At 43.8% G+C, this 22,800-nt stretch overlaps 3 protein-coding genes across 4 annotated transcripts in view; 2 read left to right on the top strand and 1 right to left on the bottom strand.

Moving 5' to 3' along the window:
- The first annotated feature begins 3,994 nt into the window (after window positions 1-3,994).
- On the top strand, window positions 3,995-9,624 carry grpel1 (GrpE like 1, mitochondrial). Its single transcript, XM_004080010.4, has 4 exons — window positions 3,995-4,157; window positions 5,814-5,961; window positions 6,676-6,757; window positions 8,346-9,624. Exons 1-4 carry the CDS (start codon window positions 4,090-4,092, stop codon window positions 8,690-8,692), a joined length of 645 nt encoding a protein of 214 aa, XP_004080058.1. The 5' UTR covers window positions 3,995-4,089; the 3' UTR covers window positions 8,693-9,624.
- A 2,937-nt stretch (window positions 9,625-12,561) lies between these two features.
- Window positions 12,562-17,319, bottom strand: tada2b (transcriptional adaptor 2B). Its single transcript, XM_023965782.1, has 2 exons — window positions 16,947-17,319; window positions 12,562-13,851 (listed from the first exon to the last, which is right to left on the bottom strand). Exons 1-2 carry the CDS (start codon window positions 17,298-17,300, stop codon window positions 12,664-12,666), a joined length of 1,542 nt encoding a protein of 513 aa, XP_023821550.1. The 5' UTR covers window positions 17,301-17,319; the 3' UTR covers window positions 12,562-12,663.
- Window positions 17,304-22,800, top strand: part of ccdc96 (coiled-coil domain containing 96) — a 32,098-nt gene continuing 26,601 nt past the window's right edge. The window contains exons 1-3 of one of the 2 annotated variants that reach the window (XM_011487732.3): window positions 17,304-17,909; window positions 21,747-22,094; window positions 22,167-22,508. In XM_011487732.3, the coding sequence (XP_011486034.1) occupies window positions 17,520-17,909; window positions 21,747-22,094; window positions 22,167-22,487 (1,059 nt within the window). In that variant the 5' untranslated portion in view covers window positions 17,304-17,519 and the 3' untranslated portion in view covers window positions 22,488-22,508. Of the gene's footprint in view, window positions 17,910-21,746; window positions 22,095-22,166; window positions 22,509-22,800 lie in introns of those variants that run through there. The other variant, XM_023965781.1, reaches the window with a different exon arrangement.

The raw sequence follows: 22,800 nt of genomic DNA on the forward strand, positions 1-22,800 counted from the left end.
AGCTGTTGGGAAATAGTCCTTCCTCCATCACCAGAGGCTGTACTTCTAATGGTCTTGGCTGTGTCTGGCTCCCTCTGTGAGTTTACGGAGCACTCAGCAGGGCGGTGTGTGGCTCTGCTGCCTCTCAGAGACAGAAAAAAAAAAAAACATGAATTATGCGAGAGAGCTCTTTGGCTGTCGCTAAATCTGAGCCAGCCTCCCTCCAGGCTTTTGTTTGGAGCGTTGCATGCACTCCCTCTGCCAAGACGGATGGGAGCCAGGGCCAAACAGGCCGCTGGCTGAAGCCTGAGCGGGAGTGCCCTCTGCTGGTGGTGCGCACACTGCGTTTCCCTGCTCTGCATGGGCGGGTAAACAAACATCCACTGGATAGTACTGCGAAGGTCTTGTTAGTCTTGTCGAAGGAAATGTTTTAGGGCTCGGAAAAGGTCCCCGTGCATGAATAATAGAGTGTTGTATTCTGAGCTTTGTAAGAAAGAATAACTAACTTTGAAACAAGCTGCATCCTCTCTTCCACCCTTGACCTGCATTCCTGCCTAACAGCTTTGAAGTGCTGTTTGTTTTCCTCCCTGCTCTTGTGTTAAAGCTCTCAGACACGTTCAAACCACTTCCAGCTTCTAGGCAAACTGTTTGAGTCTGCGGGAAACAAACAGTTTCATGGCAGCGCCGCTCCCAGAGCCGAGGACTCGCAGTGATTATTCATGAGGAGTAAATCCTTAACCCAGATAAGCTGCACGTGCGTGTGCTCGTCATGTTCACGGCCAAGCGTTGGAAGGATGCAAAACAAAAAAATAACAAAGAAAAAAGCATCAGGAGAATAGAAATGGAGCATTAGACCTGTCAGAGCTCCACTAGGGAAAGTAATGACTTCTGACATTGTAAAGGAAAAACCAACTATTGTGCTGCAAACGTCTTTCTTTAGTGATAAAATAAAGCAACGGTAAATCTCTACTTTGTCACTTCTTTTGTTTATTTAAAGTTAGTTCTGTTTATTTTCAGAAGTCGCTCAGTGATTAACTTAGGACTGTGTTTGTGACTTACATTCAGAACACAGAACTATATATTTCATGGAATTTATTATTGTCTAATATTTATTTTTTATTTACTCTTTATTGTGACGAATAATTCACTAAAATTTCAATTTTTCTCCATTTTCCAATAAAAAGAAAAAGTTGATTTAACTACAAGTTTGATGTACTTAAATCCGGCTTATTGAATAATTTAAATTTATTTTTGTGACCACAAGTGAATGACATGACGCTGTAATGAAGATCACGAGCGTCAATTAAAAAATAAATAAAAAGTAAAGAGATCTTTGAATTGCTCTTTGATATGGTTTTATTTATTTTTTACATTTAAAAAGATATATTTTCATGGTTTTCCCTTTTTTGTCTCATTTCCTGACACATTTTACGATATCAATACATTTCAGATAAGCAAGCATTACATCATTTTATGAAAGCTTTCATTGTTTCCAGCATCTTTTCACACTTGCCTAAAACTTTTTCACATTTCTGCATTTGTAAATACTGTTCTGTGTAAAAGTTTGAGGCAGGCGTAAAAAATGCTGTGAACTAAAAAAAAAGCTTTTAAAAATTAAAAATGGAAGAGTTGACCATTTATGTTCATGAATCTAATGAACAGCAGAGAAATCTGAATCTCGTCAATATTTGGGGGCTGCTCAGTGACTCGCTCTCGCCTCACAGCGAGAAGGTGTTGGTTCAAATCCCAGCTGGGTCCTTTCTGTGTGGCGTTTGCCTGCTCTCCTTGTGGGTTTTCTTTCTCCATCTTCCTCCCACAGTCTAAAAAAAACATGCTTCAAAGGTTCATTGGTCTAAATTACCCCTATGTGAGTGTGGCCCTGTAACAGACTGGTGACCCAGCCCGGACTGCAGCAGATGGACTGTGTGACACACCGAGCTTGTTCTTCGGGGATCTGGACCAGGGCGGGACACCGAGGGTCCTTCGGGAATACAGGAACGTTGTTGCCTCCCTCCCGTCGCAGTGAAAATGTTGTTGTAAGCAGAGGGAGGCGATCCAGGTCTCAAGATTTGGATTTTTGTTTAAAGATCATACAGGGAGATGCCCCAAGGTATGTGAACTCCAACAGCTGGTGCAGGATTGTGTCAACCTTGGATGCCAAGGTTCCTGCGGTGAAGGCAGCCCTGGGGACCTTGTTTCCAGGTAAGCATCCCTCAGAAATCTGCTGGAGTCCGGCCTCACATGTGGTGTGGAATACGGATATCCGACTGCTTCACAGAAAGATTCCCTCCAGTGTGGTGCTACACCAGATGAACAAGGCACGGTGTGACAGGACGTGTCCCGTTTGAGACGCTGGGGCACACGTTTCTCGACCGTCCTGTTGTCGTGCCCTTCTTGCTGGAGCGCACAGCCGTAGTGAAGTCCAGGTGTGCTTTTGAGTGGACCGTGGAGGTCGATTGGAGGTGGGCTGCAGAGGGAGTTTAGTGCAAAGTTTAGTTTTAAAAAATTACGATAATGAAATATGTGATCTGAAATGTCTAAAATGGTAAAAAAAATATATATAAAATAAATTAAAAAATGCAGAAAGATATGTGTTTATTTTTTTAAACAACACAGCAGGTGAGAGCATTTTTGGAGGTTTACAGATGATCGATTAGATTTAGAGTTCATGAACGCTCATCTGCTTTATTTGAAATGTTTTTTTGATTCAATTTTTTATGTTTTCATTCAGTTGAATTTGGTTTCACTCAAGGCTGTGCAACAAAAAAAATGAATTTATTCTGGAAAACGTGTTCATGTGATCAAATAACAAACCAAAGACATAAACAGAAAGCAGTTGGAAAGAAAAATCAGCAGCTTGATGATTCTGGATAGAAAACAACTGAACTGTGAAGGAAATTGTTTTATTATTATCATTGTTTAAATGTATTTGTTTAAATGTATGTTAAAATGTTAACTCAGATTGACCTTTTTACCTTTTTAGAAAACAGTTGTGTGTTCATTCATCTGCTTCTCATCCTCAGCTAGGATGGGGGGGTTTTACAACACACTGTCCTGAGCTGATAAGGAATACTGTTTAATTTAGAATCCTCCCAAATGGGTCATTATACGACACCCCCTAATGAACTTTTCTCTTTGTTTGGAAATTGTACCCTCCTACTTGAAATCTTAATAAAAGGAGCACTGTGAGAGGCTGATCCTTTCGAGAAGAAAAGCATGGTGGACTTTCTTCCGTCACACTTGCTTTTCTCCCTTGTGCATAAGAAACTTGATTCTTGCTGTGGTTTGTTGTTTCTAAATGTGTTTTTTTTATATCTAGATGCATTTATCTGACATGAACCCACAGAAAAACGTGTCAGAGATGGAAAAGCTGCTCATTTGTTTGTGGGCTGGTGTGTGAGATAAATACAGCATTTGGACTGGCCTGAAATTTAAAATAAACTTTAAACAAAATAAAAAAAGACAGAGAGTTGATTTAGTATTTTTTTAAGTTTTTGTTTCTTCACTGAATAAAATACATTTTACAAAATACGTTAAGTACAACACTATATGTTTAAAAAACATTTTGGAAGACTTTTATAAACTTTATTAAAACGTCTAAATGGAAATCAGCTAAATATCAAATCTGTCAATCTTGATAATTATTTAAGCAGGTATGTTTGGTTCCTACACAATTTAGTTATAAAAGACATTGTGTTTCTTAAAAAAAACAAAAAACAAAAAAAGTGTTATATATTTCTAAATATGTAATATTTATTATTTGCTTAAAAGTATTTTTACAAAAGTAATCCAGTTTAATTTATTGTCATTTTTAAAACATTTGTTAGCTTTTTACTATGACTTGATTGGGTTGGATAACTAACCCTGGAGCATCATGGGAAGAAAAAAACCTGCCCTTGGTAACATGTGTAGCAGCATTCACCTTTGACTCGAACTCAACCAAACTTCCTGCTGTCGTCAGGCAATTTAGGCAAAATGATTGGCCGTTCGAGGGCGCGTTGCTTCTTTCCTGAATCTGATTGGCTGAGCCGGCACGCGGCTCCCATCACGATAGTGCAACCCTTCGGCGTGTGTCACGGGAGGATTTTTTGTCCCTGTACTTCAGGAAAAATGGCGAGCTGGTGTGTCCGGGCAGTGAGACAGAGTTACTGTCTTGTAGCGTCGCCTACTTTTGTCAGGTAGACATCTTTTTCTATCATTTTTAGGAGAATCCCTGGATTCTGGGAGGAGATTGACGCGTCTGATGTTAGCTTGCTAGCCGCTTTCGTAACCTCTGTTCCCCTTTACTATAGTATTTAGCTAAAATACGAGTTTTTAAATGTTGTATTTATTGTAATATGTAGAGAATGTTCGTCGTCAAATTTGTATTTTCTTTCGCTCTTGCTGAAATAAGCAAAATAACATGAACCTGCCTTTACGTTTTAGCTTGAGTTCTCTACTATATTAATGATGATCATATTAGTTTGGATTCTCGTTAAAATTTGAGTTTGGGTTTGCTTGAAAGCCTAATAGTAAACCTTATGAATAGAATTCTTGTTCTCGCGATATTAAAGCGGAAGATGATGACATACGTCGGACAAGGGGGGCTGCTGATAGCAGGTTCACGCTCAAAGACCCACTCCAATGAAAATGGTGTTTTTAACACCATTTTTCTGGTAATGGAGGAAATATAGAAAGAAAAATTATGCCTAAAATAGACGACAGAAGTTTTATGATTTTTGGCTGAAAACGTAAAGCTCATAATTGAAAGAACGCTTTGAAAATGGATCAAAAGAGGATCAGAGTGGAACTTTAGGCTCCAATGGCTGATTGTGTTGAACTGAAGGAAGTTGGTCTGAATCTGAACTGCAGCAGCAGAGTCTAATGATGCTATGAAACATTATTAGAGTGCATGATCTGATCCAGAGGGAGCATGCTCAGGTCAACCCAGCAGAGGTCCAACCCTGGGGCGCCTCTCAGATCCATCATCACAAAAGGAAAAGTTTACCTCCAGCCTTTAAAAGTTTCAACAACCTGAAACTGAAACTGGTGTTGCCATCTTTAAAGATTTCCATTCATTCGTTCCTCTTCAAATCCGTTTGTTCCCTTTCGGGGTCGCGGGGCTGCTGGAGCCTATCCTGCCCACTAGCGGGCGAAGGCTGGGGGGACGCCCTGGACAGGTGGCCAGTCTGTTGCAGGGTGGCAGATTTTATTTATTTTATTTTATTTTATTTTACCAGGAAATTCCATTGAGACTGCATCTCTTTTTCAAGGAAGACCTGGGCCAAAGGGCATCAATACAAAATAAATACAGTTAAAAAACAAGCCTCTGAAGAGGTTTAACAGCCACAGATTTGAGTGGATGTGAAAAAATAACCGAAGGAAACTGTTTTCAAATCTACTCAAATCTGAAAATTAAAATAATTGGTCGGATCGTGAAGCCATCGTTTAGTTTTTACAGTTTTTTATTTAAAATGTGAGGAGATTCTATCAAAATTAACATTTCTCGTGTCAGCAGATTTATGTTTTATTCTTACAGTTTCTAAGGTTATTCAGGCTAATGTGGCAAAAAGAACAATTATTAGGACACTATTGTTATTAAAGAAATATTTAGACCAAGAGTCTTTTTATTCTGATTGTCCTCTGGACTGAGTCGGACTAAAGTCGATCAGTCTGTGGGCGGATTGATGCGAGGAGCTGAGCGGCAGTCACGGAGACGTCCGATAGAAAGAGGCTAGTCGTTGTTCGTGGAGCTCAAACCGCCATCGTTCCAAATGCCTTTTAGTGTTTAAACTCTGCCAAATGTGAACATTTGTGGCCAGATCCTTATAGCTGCCTGTGTTCATCCCCTCCAGAGCGCCGCCGCGTCTGCTCTGCACGGCTGCTCAGAGGAAGAACGGCCAGGGGCCGGAAGAGGAGGCCGAGAAGGCGGAGCAGAGCGCTCCAGAGAAAACGCCGGCGGAGGAGAAGACTCAGCTGGAGGAGCAGCTCAAAGAAATGACCGTAAGAAGGAAATGACTCTTGACCTTCTTAGGCTTCCGTAGCACCGGCGTGACTGATCAATGGCTGTGTCTGAATTCCCACCCTAACTACTAAAAAACTATATAGCGCGGCACTATGCAGTACCCTGAATCTTAAAAGCAATTTGAACACCATGTTCACTAATTTTAGTGAATATAAGTAATCTAATTATGAGCATTTTGCGACAATTATTTATGAGTCCACTGTTCTCTGAAGATAAAAATATTGATGGTTTATTAAAATAAAAAACATTTAAACACATTTTTTGGCAAGAATTGTTCCGACCCAATGCATTGTGGTCTATATTCGCCGATCTAGTGAGCATCGATGCACATTGGTTTTTCGCAGAGACTTCTGGGAATTTTCCAGGGCACTTGATTTGGGAATTGTAGATTCGGACAGCACTACAAAACGGCGAACGCGCTGTGTAGTGAGTAGGGAAGGAATTCAGACGCCGCCCATAACTCCTGGATTAGGATGTTATCAAATAACACGACACACTTTGAAGATGCAGGTTTGGTGAAAGTTCAAACCACCAAACTCTGTCTGAACAGGTCAGCATGTGTGAACATATATTACTGCTGTTAGATTGAGGCAAAACAGCATCTCTATCAGAGAAGAACTGAAACCAGCATGAATGACAAATGGAAAAGGTTTTTTTTTAAAGCCTTTCTCTGTTTTGAATTTTCTGTGTAGGAAAAATACAAAAGGTCTTTAGCGGACGCCGAGAACCTGAGGAGGAGGAGTCAGAAGATGGTGGAGGATGCTAAACTATACGGTACTTTTCTGATGGCCTCGTCTTGCAGTTGCATGCAATCACCACTAGATGGCACAAATGTGCATTTGTGAGCCTTTTACAAATGTCTGTTTTTAAAGGATGTTTTACAGTGAGATCATGTGGATTTTAACTAGCTAAGGAAATTCATAGAAGAAAGATCAAAGTCTTTTGATAACTATTTGTGTGTCGATGTTTCCTGACCTCAGACAAACCGTGTAGCGATCACATGACCTGCTTTTCATTTTCTCTTTAGAACACTTTTTTTAAGCTTCCAGTTTCCAAAAAACTTTTTTTAAATTAAATCTAACAACAAACCATAAAATGTATCTTATAAGAAATATTGAAACTGCCTGTAGATATTTTGCTGTTGATGAAAGAACCAGTGCAAAGCCAGCATTACATGAGTTTATATCATAACACTAAGGACTCAATTCAGCCTTACATCATCTTTCAAGGCAGAATGCATTTATCTTATTTTGTTTTGATTTAAATCTTAATTAACTGTGTTTCTCTTCAACACGGCGGGGATTTTACTTTGCTAAAGTTTCTCCTTGTTTAGCTTTGCTGTAGAAAAATGTTTAAGTGTCTCTTTTACAAGTTCAGACAAATCAGTTACTTTGTTTTAGTGAATCTCCATCGTTAGTTAAATATTTGCAGCCAGATTAATTGTACACTTTGTGTCATAAAATGCGGTGTAGATTTTCCCTTCAAAGTTAAAGCAACTTTATTATCAGCGCACGTCCAAAGCTACGTTCACGCCGCCCGTGGCGATGTGTGTTCACACGTCCGCCGTCCGTGAAAATCGATACAAACGTTTTATGCTCGCATGTTCACGCGGACCATTTTCGGTCTCAACGGACAAAACGCGTCTACTGATAGCACCTTAGACGTTAGACCAGGAGGAACTTTGACCAATCGGATTTGGTAGTAACATATGGATGGCGTCCTTTTTACTTCCCGGTAGTGCCTACCGTTTGAAAATGGATCCTAGAGGAGAAATGAATAATGGCGGTTTTGTCTATGACTCCACGTCTGTCGTAAAGCCTGGAGCAAAATAAACCCGTTTTGCGCTGTTTCCAACATTTCACACAAAGCTTCTTCCAACTGTGGGGAACATGTGCTAATAAACTGTAGCAAAAGAAGAGGAAGCCCCTCCCTGCTTGTCCAGTGTGAACACCAATAAATCCACGTTTGGTGGATGATTTTCTTTTTTCAGTAAATGGCAAACTTTTTGTTCTTAAAGGTTGAGGGCTCTTCAGTTTCCTCAACGGCTCCTTTCTCCCCATAGAAACCCTCCAAAGATGTTTATTCTATTAACTTTGCTAGCTAAGGGGACTTTTAATTTGGCGGTGGGAGCAGCAAATGCGATTAAGGCGAACGTTTGGACAGAATCTGGTAGCTTTCTAAAATGTAATCTTCCTTCAGAATCAGAAAAATGAAAGTTATTCTGTTTTTTAGTTTTTTTTATTTGTGTCTGTGTCCCGGTACCAAGTGGGCGTGCACCGGTACTGGTCCACAGCGAGGGTTTGAGGACCGTGGGTGTAGCAGATTAAGAGCGTGGGTTGTGATCAAGTGTCTTTCTCTGAAGGGATCCAGGGCTTCTGTAAGGATCTGCTGGAGGTGGCCGACATCTTGGAGAAAGCGACGGAGAGCGTTCCCAAAGAGGAGGTGACCAGCCAGAACCCCCACCTGAAGAACCTGTACGACGGGCTGTTGATGACGGAGGTCCAGATCCAGAAGGTGTTCAGCAAGCACGGCCTGGTGAAGCTCAACCCGGAAGGCCAGAAGTTTGACCCGTACGAGCACGAGGCCCTGTTCCACGCCCCCATGGAGGGCAAGGAGCCCGGCACCGTCGCCGTGGTCACCAAAGTAGGCTACAAGCTTCACGGCCGCACCCTCCGGCCGGCGCTTGTGGGCGTGGCCAAGGCCTCCTAGAACTGCTGTGGAACCACCTTTCCCCTAAAACCAGTCCAGGCTGCCGCGGCTCCACGTCCGCCTCAGAGACGGGAGCCCGGCTGAACTTTCATGAGGGCCGCATCAGTTTTTCCACTTCTTTATCAGTTTGTCCCGTCAGACTAGAGACGAGCCTTCCGTGTTCTGATGAGAGGTCTGCTCTTCTGGGTCCGGATGTTTGTGTTTCCTGTCTGTGAGGAGCTTCAGCGCAGAGCAGACGCACAAAAAACCCACCAGAACTCCTGACGTCCACTAGAAACATCACTGATCCTCAGTGCAAACGCTGTAAGGATGAGAGATAATAAACAACAAAACAAAACATTGAATATGTTTGTTAAAAAATAGAAAATGAGTAATCTCCATTTGCAGTGGTGCTGTGGTTGCAGGTAAAACCTTGATTTCTTCAGCAGGAACGGCTGGGTTTCCTATACACTTACGGGGGGGGGGGGCTGTTTGCTTTTATAAAATAATGCCACCAAATTTAAAACTAAAGGCAGAGAAGACCGGAGTTTGGAGGAGAAATACCAGAAAAAGCAGGATCTGCATGTTTGTAAAGGGAGCTAAGTGTCAGTGATGGATGGATGGATGCATGGATGGATGGATGGATGGATGGATGGATGGATGGATGGATGGATGGATGGATGGATGGATGGATGGATGGATGGATGGATGGATGGATGGATGATGCCCTGACCTGAACAGGCTGCCTTTGAGCAGCTCTGAAAACAACCAAACCAACAACTGTTGATGTGGAGTGAAGGTTCCTGATGAGCCACTAATCTAAAGCTATTTGATCCTTTCCTCCTGTACTGAACTGTTAACAAAAACTAACATGAAGGTTCAGAAATGAAGTGACAACCAGCAACTAAAAGTTTTTTATCTGTCCATATATCCATAAGAATAAACCTGTAAAAGGAAAATGACATTTTTACGTGAATGGTTTGGGTCCGGTCTGCAACCTGAGGCCCCGGAGCCACATGTGGTTCTTTTAACCATCTATTGAGGCTCTGGTAAAAAAAAAAGGTTTTTAAGTTTGAAAAATTATCTGGGAAGGAAACGTACTCAAACTTCATTCACAAACAGTCTTGCTCTGTGAGGCTCTGGACTACAGTACCCACAATGCTCCAACAATTTATCTAGCGGAACGGTGAAAAGTCAGACCAAAATATTTTTGATGTTACTAAGCACAACCAGAATTATCCAGTGTGCTATCCTAGGCATTTTAACATTGGGAGTTGGTTCATCTAGACCCACTAGACAGTGCTCTGAACCTTTTTTCTTCAATGATTTGTGATCTTCACTGGTGTCCATGGATTACATGAAATCTTTCCACCTTTGTCCTGGTAGGGAGAACACGTCAATGGTCATCTTGACCCCATAGGACAGCTTAAGGGTTAAAACAAAGTGTGACAGATTATAAGACACATTTTCTATTTTAGAGTTGATTTTAAGTGAAGTTTGATTAAAAAAACTGAATTAATTTTAGTTTGATTTTGCTGGCTAAGATGGACCACAAACTGTAAAATAAACATCACACTACTTCCTACTAATCTGCTCTTATTTTGAAAGGAAGTCGTAGGAGCCTTTTATTTAAAAATGTAAAACTTTCATATTTTAAAAAAGGCCCTTTTTCTCCTTTACATTAAACATGAGAAAAACAATAGTTCCTGTTTATCATATTTTCCTAAAGGATGAAGTCAGACTCCTTTTAACTCCTTTCGGGTTAAAGGTTCAGACTCCTGAATAAGATGAATGATAAAATGGAACCTTTGCTTTTAAAAATGAGGTTTAGCTACAGCTGAGGCTGCAACAATCTCATAAATGTAAACCCTTGAGTTAGTTTTATGATCACATCAGATGCATGAAAAACAAGTTTCAGGTCCTGCTGGATCAGAAACTATCAAATGTCCTGTTCGTGGAGAAAACGCCACCAAGACGAACATCCGATGCTTGTTTGGAGAACCGTTTTCCAAACTTCAAGGTGAAGCACGAATCATCAGCACCTGATCTGCAGTTCTGACAGAAACACTCAAATAAAAGGGAAGAATCAGCAAAAATTTATGTTTTAATCCAAGAATCTCTTTATTACAAAGGCTTTACAAAATACTGTACATTAGTAAACATATTCTTTCTCCATCCTGTTTATCTTACAAAAATATTTACATCTGATTTGATAAAGTTGCTTTTACAAAACCATCTTCCTGCTTTTCCCTTGGGGGGGTAACCGGATCTCCGGTTATCCTTGGGGTCCCGTGGAGACAGCATCGTCACAGCCCACCTGAGGGGACAGTTTTACGTCGTCGCCCTGAAGAAGCTGCAGAACATTCAGTGTTTTCACCCAAACCAACAAAAGAACCTCTTTTGTTGTTCTTTCCCCGCATTTTCACAACATCCTGACCGTCACTGAACCGGAGGGCGTGCACAGCTGGAAGGAAACCAAGCGCCGCCATGAGTTCTGAGGACAGACTTTTAGCTCTGAATGTGGAAAAGGACAAGTTGGTTTTTTAAGAATCAAAACAGCTTCTGGTTCTAAAAGGTTATCAAGCGACCTGCTTTGTTCTGACAGCAGGAACCAGAACTTTCAGCTGGAAAGGAATCTGGATCTGAGGCTTTTGATGAGTGAAGCCGGAAGTTTGAAGAGTCTGAGAGCAGAAACACAATCAAACCTGCCCTCTGCAGAGCAAAAGTGCAAGTGCTGGAGTCCCCCCGCCCCCCTCCCCATCACGGTTCTAGGTCAGCTTAACGTAAACATGCAGAGATGCGGCCCTGGTCCAAAGCTTCAGATGCACTTTTTACACCAATGTTTGCTGTCACCCCAAGAAAGGCAGGCTCCCTGCAGGCCTTTGCATCCCTGCAGCTGCAGACAGACTGCATACCTTTGCCTCCCTGCAGCTGCAGACAGACTGCAGGCCTTAGCATCTCTGCAGCTGCAGACAGACTGCATGCCTTTGCATCCCTGCAGCTGCAGACAGACTGCATACCTTTGCATCCCTGCAGCTGCAGACAGACTGCAGGCCTAAGCATCCCTGCAGCTGCAGACAGACTGCAGGCCTTATGCAGACAGACTGCAGGCGTTCTGCAGACAGACTGCAGGCGTTCTGCAGACAGACTGCAGGCGTTCTGCAGACAGACTGCAGGCGTTCTGCAGACAGACTGCAGGCCTTAGCATCTCTGCAGCTGCAGACAGACTGCAGGCCTTAGCATCTCTGCAGCTGCAGACAGACTGCATGCCTTTGCATCCCTGCAGCTGCAGACAGACTGCAGGCCTTTGCATCCCTGCAGCTGCAGACAGACTGCATACCTTTGCATCCCTGCAGCTGCAGACAGACTGCAGGCCTTATGCAGACAGACTGCAGACCTTATGCAGACAGACTGCATACCTTTGCATCCCTGCAGCTGCAGACAGACTGCAGGCCTTATGCAGACAGACTGCAGGCCTTATGCAGACAGACTGCAGGCCTTATGCAGACAGACTGCAGGCCTTATGCAGACAGACTGCATACCTTTGCATCCCTGCAGCTGCAGACAGACTGCAGGCCTTAGCATCTCTGCAGCTGCAGACAGACTGCAGGCCTTAGCATCTCTGCAGCTGCAGACAGACTGCAGGCCTTTGCATCCATGCAGCTGCAGACAGACTGCAGGCCTTATGCAGACAGACTGCAGGCCTTATGCAGACAGACTGCAGGCCTTTGCATCTTAAATTAAACTCAAGAATAATCCTGACAGCGCCCTCTGTTGGACCAACAGAGTTACCAGCTCCATGCTGGGATGACCCTGCAGACTCTGTCCGTACGCAGCTTTGATGTTGTCGAAAGGAACCTAATCCACAATCATCTTCATAAAACATCTGGTGTTTTTTTTCTTTTTTGCATTTACACATTTATAAAAACAAAAGCTTTAAAAGGCAAAAACCCGTAATTTCAACAAGCTTGTGAGGGAAGCGGAGCGAGATGCTAGGAGGCGTCTCTGGAGATCCAGCCGCTCTCTGTGAGGAAGGTGAGGATGCGCTTCTTCAGGACCTTGTCCAGGTAGCTGGGCAGGCGGCTTTTGGCGGGGATGCCCTGCCTCTTCTGCAGGTGGTCTTTGATGATGATGGTTTTGACCGTCAGGTATCGGGCGGGCGTGAGGTTCAGCGAGCTGCACAGCATCTTCTCTCTGTCCGACAGCAGCTCGAAGCCGGCCAGGTTCTCGATGGCCGCAAACTCGCCTTCTTTACCCTCTTCTTTAATCCCGCCTCCCAGCCCCAGCACTCCACCCACACCCCCTCCCCCGAGTCCGATCCCGGAGCCGAGGCCGCCCCCCCCTGAGCTGCCCCGTTTGGAGTTCACCACGCTCTTGTTCTCCTTTCGTTTCTCCCTCTTTTGGCGCGCTGCGTCGTATTCGTGCGACTCTTTCAGGCGCGTGATCCCGTTGCGGCGGTAGCGCTGCAGCTCGCGCACCTTGGCCCTGAGCGCACGCTCTTTGTGCATGTTCTCAAAGAAGTCCTCGAATTCCCGATGGGCCATGAACTGGCACAGAGCGCGCAGCCGCACCCGCTGCTCCTTCTCCTCCTTGGTGATCTTTCTTTTGGGCGTGGTCGGGATGGGAATGGATCCTGCCGCTGTCGCAGAGCCCACCCCCACCGCTCCGCCCACCCCAGCTCCGCCCACAGAACCCGAGCCTCCAGAGAGCCCCAGCCCTCCGGGCTTCTCCTTGTCCTTCTTGTCTCTGCCCAGGAAGACGGGCACCAGGTTGTAGTCCCGAGCGATGTTCTTCCGCCGCTGCCGCTCTCGGAGCTTGCGCACGTACATGTCCACGTGCGCGCGCTTCAGCTCGATCTCCACGTCTTCGTCGTCGTAGTTGACGGACAGCCCGCTGATGAGCTTCTCCGCGTCCTGGTCGTACTCGATTTCGTAGTCGTCTCGCAGCGGCATGTAGCCCAGCTGCTGCTGCTCGGCCAGGCTGATGTCCAGGGGGGGCAGCGGGGTGGTGAGGCTGGGGGACAGGGGGCCGCCGCTCGGACAGGTGTGGTCGGTCACGCGGTTGGGGATGCTGTCGGGGATGCACGCCTTGCCCAGGTTTCCGTGGATGTACATGGTGACGTAGTGCTCCATGACCTCCTGAGGACTGCGGGACGCCCCCACGTGAGCGGCCATGTCCTCCTGGGGGAGCACAAGACACAGGAACGATGAAGAAAACTTTGCCTCAGGACAGAAATTCAGCTCCAGGTAAAAGTAGATGCCAACTTTTAAGTCCCACTCTAAACATTGTCTTTTTCAATAGCCGGGCAAAAATGCATTCAGTCTGCCACCACTTGTTCAAGTTCTCCCTCATAAAAAGATGAGAGAGGCATGTAGTTTTAGTCATAGGTGAACCTCAACCATGAGAGACTAAATGAGGGGGGAAGAAATCCAGAAAATCACATTGTCAGACTTTTAAAGAACTTATTAGTAAATTATGGTAGAAAATAAGAATTTGGTCACCTACAAATTGCTGGCTCTCATAGACCTGGAATTTCTCCTGTGAGGGGATCCTCTGTCCTCCACTCATTACCTGTATTAATGGTACCAGTTTGAACTGGTTATCTATAGAAAGGACACCTGTCCACAACCTCAAACAGTCACTCTCCAAACTTAACTGTGGTCAAGAACAAAGAGCTGTCTAAGGACACCAGAAACCAAACTGTTGACCTGCACCAGGCTGGGAAGACTGAATCTGCAACAGCAAAGCAGCTTGAGGTGAAGAAATCAACTGTGGGAGCAATTATTAGGAAATAGAAGACACACAAGACCACTGATGATCTCCCTCCATCTGGGGTTCCTGTCAACATCTCACTCCGTGGATCAGAATGATCACAAGAACGCTGAGCAAAAACCCCAGAACCACACGGGGGACCTAGTGAACGACCTGCAGAGAGCTGGGACCAAAGTAACAAAGACTACCATCAGTAACACACGACGCCACCAGGGACTCAAACCCTGCAGTGCCAGACGTGTCCCGCTGCTAAAGCCAGTACATGTGCAGGCCCGTCTAAAGTTAGCTAGAGAGCATCTGGATGATCCAGAAGAGGATTGGGAGAATGTCCTATGGTCAGATAAAACCAAAATAGAACTTTTTGTTAAGAACTCTACTCGTCATGTTTGGAGGAGAAAGAATGCTGAGTTGAATCCACAGAACACCATAAGCATGGGGGTGGAAGCATCATACTTTGGGGCTGATTTTCAGCAAAGGGACCAGGACGACTGATCCATGTAAGGGAAAGAATGACTGGGGCGGTGCATCGTCAGATTTTGAGTGAAAACCTCCTTCCAGCAGTTGGGCATTGAAGATGAAATGGGGCTGGGTCTTTCTGCATGACATTGATCCCAAACAAACGAAGGAGTGGTTTCATAAGAAGGATTTCAAGGTCCTGGAGTGGCCTAGTCAGTCTCAACAACTCAACCCCATAGAAAATCTTTAGGGGGAGTTGAAAGTCCGTGTTGCCCAGCGACAGCCCCAAAACATCATGGCTCTAGTGGAGATCTGCATGGAGGAATGGGCCAAAATAGCAGCAACAGTTTGTGAAAATCCTGTGAAGACTTACAGGAAACGTTTGACTGCTGTCATTGCCAACAAAGGGTATATAACAAAGTACTGAGTTGAACTTTTGTTATCGACCAAATATGTGATTTTCTGCATTTTTGTTCTCATCTTGTCCCTCATACACTCATCTACTTACTTAAGAGGGAGAACTTGCACAATTGGTGGATGACTAAATGCCCCACTGTATTTTCAAAGCATAAATAGAAAGTAGCTGCTGGTTCCAAGAAGCCAAAATCCCATAGACTTCTACTGAGAAACAAACAGCCGTTACTCTGTCATTCTATTGGTCAGAATCAACATTCTTGCTCTGATACTTTTTTTTAAACATACTTTTGATCATCCTAATTTTTTCTGTAGTGTAATTTATTCAAGTAATAAACTAACCAATCAGATGCCTTAAAAAATAAAAATGAAAAGAAAGATTCTCCGGCTTTCAGTGGAAGGGGTGTGGACTTCCAACAAGCTCACTCCTGATTGGTGAGAGCGGTTGCCATCGGAATGTTGACTCAGACCAACTTGGACCAATCACTGTTGACTGACAACGTCTGGCTCCAACATGGCGACTTCCATATTGCGTAAAAATGGCGACTGAATTGCCTTAATTTAGCTGAAGTCAGAATTAAGTCGCTTTCCATGGATGAAGTCACACTCACTCAGCTCTCATGAAGAGTCAATGATTGCGCTCTGCCTTTGCCTAACAGCAGCTGGGATAGGCTCCAGCAACCCTGTGACCACAAAAAGGGGTTGATTGGGTTCAAAAAATGGATGAAACGTTTGACTTTAGTTACGGACCGTAACGGTTGTCACTGCACGTGCCGTTCACACAGTGATAGTATGTGTGCGTCGCAGTGCTGATACTTTAGATTAGAATTCGGAACCAGGAACAGGGGGACTTATCCGGACATTTGGGAGCCAACAGCATCTTACGTCTTTGGATCAACTTCACAGCTTCGTGAAAGCTACCGAGTGATACAAGTCCCCCAAAAGTACCACCTGGCAGAAATAAAGCCCGTAATAACATTATTTGATCGATCAAGAAAAACGTATCAATAATCGCCAAAGCACCTGAATAATGTCCTGTGATAATTTGATGGGAAGATGTTTCTAGAAGACAAAACACAAACGTTGATATTTGTACCTGTGATGACAAAGTTCTCCAATTGTTCTATCCAAAAATGTTATCGTTAAGACGTTGTTATTTCGGTGTTCAGAATTGAAAGCTCTACCAGATCTGTGGCCACCAGATTTGGTCTCTGGGTGTCTTGTGGTCCCAACATTAGTGAAAAGGGTTCATGAATCTGCTTTTACAAAGACAACTGGAGGAAGTTTCATTTAAAATGAACGGATTCTGCCAAAAATACTGAATCTAACCTAAAGAATTCATGTGGTTTAAGTCACAAAGTGAAGGCTGTCAGCTGGTTGGAGCCGTTTTAAGGCTCTGAACCCTAGAATGAAACGTTTCCCTCCGTGGTTCCGGGGGTTCGGTCTGCCAGGTGAACGTCTCACCTGTCAGTCACAGTCCTGCTACTTTCCAAAAAAAAACCGACACTTCTCTGTTAAGTTTAAACTATTACCGTCAAACTGTAGAGACACAAAGTTTATCAACTTATCCACCAAACCCGGAGGAGTTTATGAGGAAAAAAGCTCTAAACAGATGATGTCAGTGATGATGTACCCAGTTTCCGAAGCCGTACTGCTCGATGGCATCGAGCAGCGACTGCTCTTCCCTGCTGGTCCATCCTCCCTCCGCTTCGGGACCCCAGATCGAAAAGCGCCCGCCGTCGACCTGCTGGTAGCCGTGCCACCTCCGGTGGTTACCGATCTCTGCTCCCGCCGAGAAGCACTCCGGGCACAGGTCGATATCGGTGCACTCGGTGCACCGGAGCCGCAGGTTGGTGACATCGGCGAGGCAGTTAACGCAGTACTTTTTCCCCAGGTCGGCCATCTTGGCTGGGCTCCTGCTTCTTGTTTGTTGGAGGCGGAACCTCGCGCCTGCGCACATTGAAGCGTGCGGCGCGCGGCCCGTCATTGGCTCTTTGCCCCAGTTTCCAAGACAACGCAAACTAAACTCAAAGCGAGCTTTTTTCTCACCAGTTAGCAGTTTCTTTAGAATATTTACATTTTTCCAGCGGTTTAAACCCAAATGGAAGAATATTATTAAACATAAATATGGTGAAGGAAGAAAAAAAAGGTAAAGAAGAGGAAAATAAGGTTTCCAGCTGAAGCATCAACATCACAAGGGGACCTGATGAGCAGGAAGGTCATGGAAGAGGTTTCTGATAAAACACGTGACGTCACAAACAGCAGCAGGAGTGAGGTTCAAACCGGGTTCAAACCCGCTGCAGGGAGGGACGACAGCCCAGAGGCACAGCGAGTCCTCCAGGAGCTGGAGAAGGAGAACGAGGACCTCTCCCAGAGAAGTAGACAGCTGCAGAGGAAGCTGGCAAGATACGTCTGCAAAGCTGCAGAAGCAAACGCCAAGCTGAGGAGGAGCCCAGACCTGCCCAGGGACCGGTACGAGTACGAGGTCTGCATCCGGACCCTGAGCGCCCTGAAGCAGCAGGTCACGGCGGACTCAGAGTCCGCTCACCTGCAGGCCGAGGAGCTGAGCTCACAGCTTCAGGAGAAGCTGGAAAAGGTTGGTGTCTGCTTGAAACTGCACTCCTGCAACTTCTGACAGGAAGTCAATAGTTTGGGAGTTTACAAAAAAAAGAGTGTAGTGCAGGTACAAATGTAGATATTAAAACGTCAGATTTTTCAACAGTTTTGTCTGGATGAATATTATTTATATCCCATTTTGTCAAATGTCAAATGTGTTTCAGTAAAATAGGAGTTTTTCTGATGTTATGTTTAAAAAAAAAACTAAAAGTGTTATAAAGGTTAAAGAAAGTCTCTCATTTATTTATTTTTAGAAAATATTGATTCTAAAACAGCCAAAGATGAGTTAATGTGCAAAAAAAATGTCATTTTAACTTCAGTTCTGTTTATATGACTTTTTTTTATGTAACCACATTTCTAAATGTAAATAACTTTAGAAATGTGGTTCCATGTTTAAAATATCCACCTGTTTACTCAGTTGAGGACTTGGGGGCCCCAGGGGAACAACAGCATGGTGCCCTCTGCTGCATTTTTATTCATTTTTTCTTTAAAAATCCGAACCCATAGGGTAAAATGTCGGACAACCTCCTCACTGATCCACTTTTAGACAACATCAATGTCAAGAATCCAAATGTTTTGATAAAAATTTTAAAAACTTAAATGTAAAATAAAATGTGTTTCTTTATAAACATTATTTTTACTTGGAAAAACATTAAATTTATTAAATGCACTAATTTCATAATCCTCCACTTCCTAGAAGGAACAAATGTCTTTTCTTTTCTTTTTGTCAGGTTTTGCTAAAGAATAAAAAAACTTGAATGAAATAACAAAACAGTACAAAATGACATCTATAAAAAAAACCAAATATATTTAAAGTTACCGTTTGCTTTTCCTCCCTATGGCGTCCTTTTCTCATTTTTTTTTTACTCTTTTACTTTTTTTTCTCGCTCTTGTTATTTTATCCATCTTCCAGCACTTTTGGAGGTTTGGTAGCAAACCTCTTGCTTTCTTTAGTCCTCTTTTCCCTCTGCTTCATTTGATCACTTTTTAAAAACTGTTTTGAATCATCATTTAATCTCTGCCAGTGTTGCCAGATAGAGTCTTGGTTTTCCAGCCGAAAACTCACCTAGAAACCACCAGACCCAACAAAAAAAACAACAACCAAAATATTAATCAATGATTAATTATCAGTAATTAATCATCCATGATTTATTACTTCCTGATTTAAATGAAAGTCCAACTTTAACACATTTTTAATGATATTGCATCCACCATGTTTGCAGTTAGTCAGAGAAAAACATGAAATATTGGATTTCTATTGAACTTTACTAGCAACCACTGATGTTTTCACTTGTTTGCTCATCATGAACAAAAGTGGAAATTGTTTCTTGTATTTCGACTCTTCACGGATTTAGGTGAGATCAAATAAAAGCAAAAGTCCTCGTGAGACGTAAGAAGGAGGACTTTGATTTGTTTACACACACACATGCATTTAAAAGCAGGTGACGTTCACAGAGTATGTGAGAAAGTCATGTCAATCAGCTGAAACAGTCAGATTAGAGCGCCATTCCAATCAACCCGAACCCCTTTGATCATTAGGGAAATGTTCCAGCAGGGGGCGCCATAAACCAGTGAAAAACAATGTCTTTGTTCCTGAACTTGGCGCTAATTCTTTCCATTGGAAGGGTTTTGAAAATGTCTGTATAGATTTATAAAATAGCATATTTATTCTTTCTAGTCACGGTTATTAAGGGTTCAGCTTGGGGCCCTGGAGAGTTGGGGGCCCCAGGCGATCGCCCACCTTTGCCTATAATGTTAAGTTCGCCCCGGGGTCTGAATTAGAAAAGCTTTTAAACCTGAAACTTTTTTATGGTTTTCATGTTAGGATGATTAAAAAGCAGCATTTTTCATGAAGTGATCTGTCATGTGCACCTGCCCCAGAGCATGCTGGGAGGTTCCATGGTGCCTTCAGGTTCAGAAAGAGGTCTGCCCTCCACTAAGCTGCATGTGTGGCGTACTGAACCTCACTCTGGCATCCTGAGCCTCACTCTGGCGTCCTGAACCTCACTCTGGCGTCCTGAACCTCACTCTGGCGTCCTGAGCCTCACTCTGGCGTCCTGAACCTCACTCTGGCGTCCTGAGCCTCACTCTGGCGTCCTGAGCCTCACTCTGGCATCCTGAGCCTCACTCTGGCGTCCTGAGCCTCACTCTGGCGTCCTGAACCTCACTCTGGCGTCCTGAGCCTCACTCTGGCGTCCTGAACCTCACTCTGGCGTCCTGAGCCTCACTCTGGCGTCCTGAGCCTCACTCTGGCATCCTGAGCCTCACTCTGGCCGCTCTCTAATGTGTGAAGATCAGAAAAACTGTGTAAAAAAAAATCCACCATAAGGATTTGAAATCCTCAAAGTCCCGCTCTGAACTGTCTCTGAAGTTATTTTAAACGCGTTCCCAGTGGTCTTTTAATTATGATTTTGTTGTTTTTAGCCAAAAAAAAAAAAAAAACATGTTATTTTCTAAGTCATTCTTTCTGCAGAGCGGCATGAGTTTATTACAAATTCACCTCTGAGTTGTGATACAAAGACTGGGAGCAACATTGAAGCTTTCCAGTTCAGATGTTGGATTGAAATAAAGACGAACATGTTCTGTTTGTCTGCAAGTGGATGCATCAGAATGGAGCAGAGCAAGTAGCTTTCCGCCTGCCCAGCGTGTTTTCCACGTTACAAATAAGCTCCTTCACAACAGTTTGAATACAGAAATACTCAGAAAAGCTGTTTTAATGATAGTTTTCTTTATAAATGTCCTCCATCATGAGAAAAATGACACAAGAACATGTTAAAAACAGCTTTTTCATCAGAGTGAGTCTTTAACCCTAACCAAAATCTAACCAATATGTCCGCTTCTCTCATGTTTGGTCTGTGGAGGGGCAGTTTTTAGTTTGAACACGCCTTTTGGGAGTTTTCCTGCAAACTTTTGGCTCAGGAGTCTGCAACCTGAGGCCCCGGAGCCACAGGCTCTTTCATTCCTCCATTATGGCTCTTTGGCTTTGAAAAAAGTGCTTATCATTTCAATAAATAACAGGTTAGTTATGTTTTGTTATTTAACTTATACTTTTAAACTGAGGTGATCTTAAACTAGTAAAAAGTGACCTTTTTTTCATTTAACATGACAGTATATTGAGAGGCATTGCGATATTCCTCCAGAATTCACGTCAGATTACTTTAAAAAAATCAGATTCAGAGGGGTTTATCATTGGAATAAGTTTAAACTCATATTTTTGTCTTGGTTCCTGTTGAGGGGAAAAGTTATTCGAGTATAATTGCGAGTTAATCTACTGCTACTACTTTTTTGAGACAGGATGTATTTTATTTTAAAAGGAACTTGCATGCGCTGCTGTCAGAAGTAATATAATAGAAATGTAAGACAGTTGTTCTACAATTATTGTAAATATTTGAAATCTGCATGAATTACTGACCTTAAAAGCATAAATGAAGTGGAATGATTGAAGTGGGACTTTGCAGGTCCAAATGGCTCTTTAGTGTCAAAGGTCGCAGACCCCTGAATCGGAGTGGTAAGGCGCACGAGCGCCCTCTGCTGGCAATCACTTGCAATTACAGGACTGACGTTTCAAATCTGTGAGAAAACATGACACTGCAAAGGAAATAACAAAGGACAAAAAAAGTTGTTGTTCTTATTGTTTTCTTCCTTTAAAATTCCCTATTTAGTATTTTAGTGTTCTTGTTCACATATGACACCATCATTTCTATTGTTTTATCAGGTCTAATACTTCAGAAATGCTCCATTTGGATAATAACATTTATAGATCTTGCAGGTACAGCAGCTGGAACTGATTCTGGATGTTTCCTCCTTCACATCTCAGGTGGAAACCGAGCAGCAGGAGTTGGAGGCTCTGTGGCGCTCAGCTGTGGCGGCACTGAGCCCCCATCTGGGTGAAGAAGCAGCTCGGGCCAGGGTGGAGGCCAGCCTGAGAGCAGAGAAACTCGCACAGGACAGCCTGTCCCAAGTGCGGCTGAAGCACTTCAAGCTGACGTTAAGGATCCGCAGGCTGGAGGCGGAGCTCAGGGAGGAGGAGGAGGAGGAGTTCAACAGGGAGGTCCTGGAGGTCAAAAACCAGCAGCTGGAAGCTGAGCGGCGGCAGAAGGAACTCAGTGAAAGAAAAGCTGCAGAGATAAAACAGCTGATAAATGAGAACATCAGGGTCTCCCAGGTTGGTACAGATTCAGGTTGACATGGTCTTCTTCCACTTTGTGGATCAACAGTTTCTGTGCTGCTGTTTGAGGTCCTGCCAAAGGTGAAGGAGAAGCTCTGCCAGATTCAGGTGGAGGTCAAGAACAAGCGGCAGCAGCTGGCAGAGGTGGAGGCCGTGGTGATGGAGAAGAAGGACCTCCTGACCCGGACCAAACAGGCATGCCACCGGCTGCAGAGAGACAACCTGAGGCTGCAGGAGAGGCGAGGACTTCTGGGAAACAGGGTCCTGCTGCAGGACTTTGAGGACACTGTGGATGCTGCAGAGCAGCTGGAGAACCGCCTGGAGACTCTGGAGCTTCAGCACGCTGACATGATCTCCTGCTGTTACAAATTAAGAAACTTGATGGAATAAATGCAGACAAAATCTGTTTTGTCAACTGTTTAGTATTTCTTAAGCATAGAATAGATAGATCTGGAGGTCCCTTGAAAATATGCATGTGGTTGTATTGATCAGATCATCCCTTGAAGTGTGTGTGGTGCAAAGGTCAGGTCGGGTTGGGTCGAGTCATGTCCTAGATGGTTTGAGATGCAGGCAGGATCTGATGCAGCCTACTAGCAAATAACTGTTATTGTTGTTAAGTTTAATCCAAACGATTTAATAGTGATTTAAATAACTTTACTTTTACTAATTCTAGGAACCACAGCAGTCCTGCATTTATGAGTGA

The sequence above is a fragment of the Oryzias latipes genome, chromosome 18 (genome assembly GCF_002234675.1).
Source record: "Oryzias latipes chromosome 18, ASM223467v1".
Lineage (NCBI taxonomy): Eukaryota > Metazoa > Chordata > Actinopteri > Beloniformes > Adrianichthyidae > Oryzias > Oryzias latipes.

Excerpts from the sequence above, each read along its gene's own strand:
- grpel1 (XM_004080010.4), top strand. The coding sequence starts at position 4,090 with ATGGCGAGCTGGTGTGTCCGGGCAGTGAGACAGAGTTACTGTCTTGTA. Across the intron at positions 4,158-5,813 it reads GCGTCGCCTACTTTTGTCAG|AGCGCCGCCGCGTCTGCTCT; the intron begins GTAGACATCTTT and ends CATCCCCTCCAG. Across the intron at positions 6,758-8,345 it reads GGAGGATGCTAAACTATACG|GGATCCAGGGCTTCTGTAAG; the intron begins GTACTTTTCTGA and ends CTTTCTCTGAAG.
- tada2b (XM_023965782.1), bottom strand. The coding sequence starts at position 17,300 with ATGACGGGCCGCGCGCCGCACGCTTCAATGTGCGCAGGCGCGAGGTTC. Across the intron at positions 13,852-16,946 it reads AGTACGGCTTCGGAAACTGG|GAGGACATGGCCGCTCACGT; the intron begins GTACATCATCAC and ends GTGCTCCCCCAG.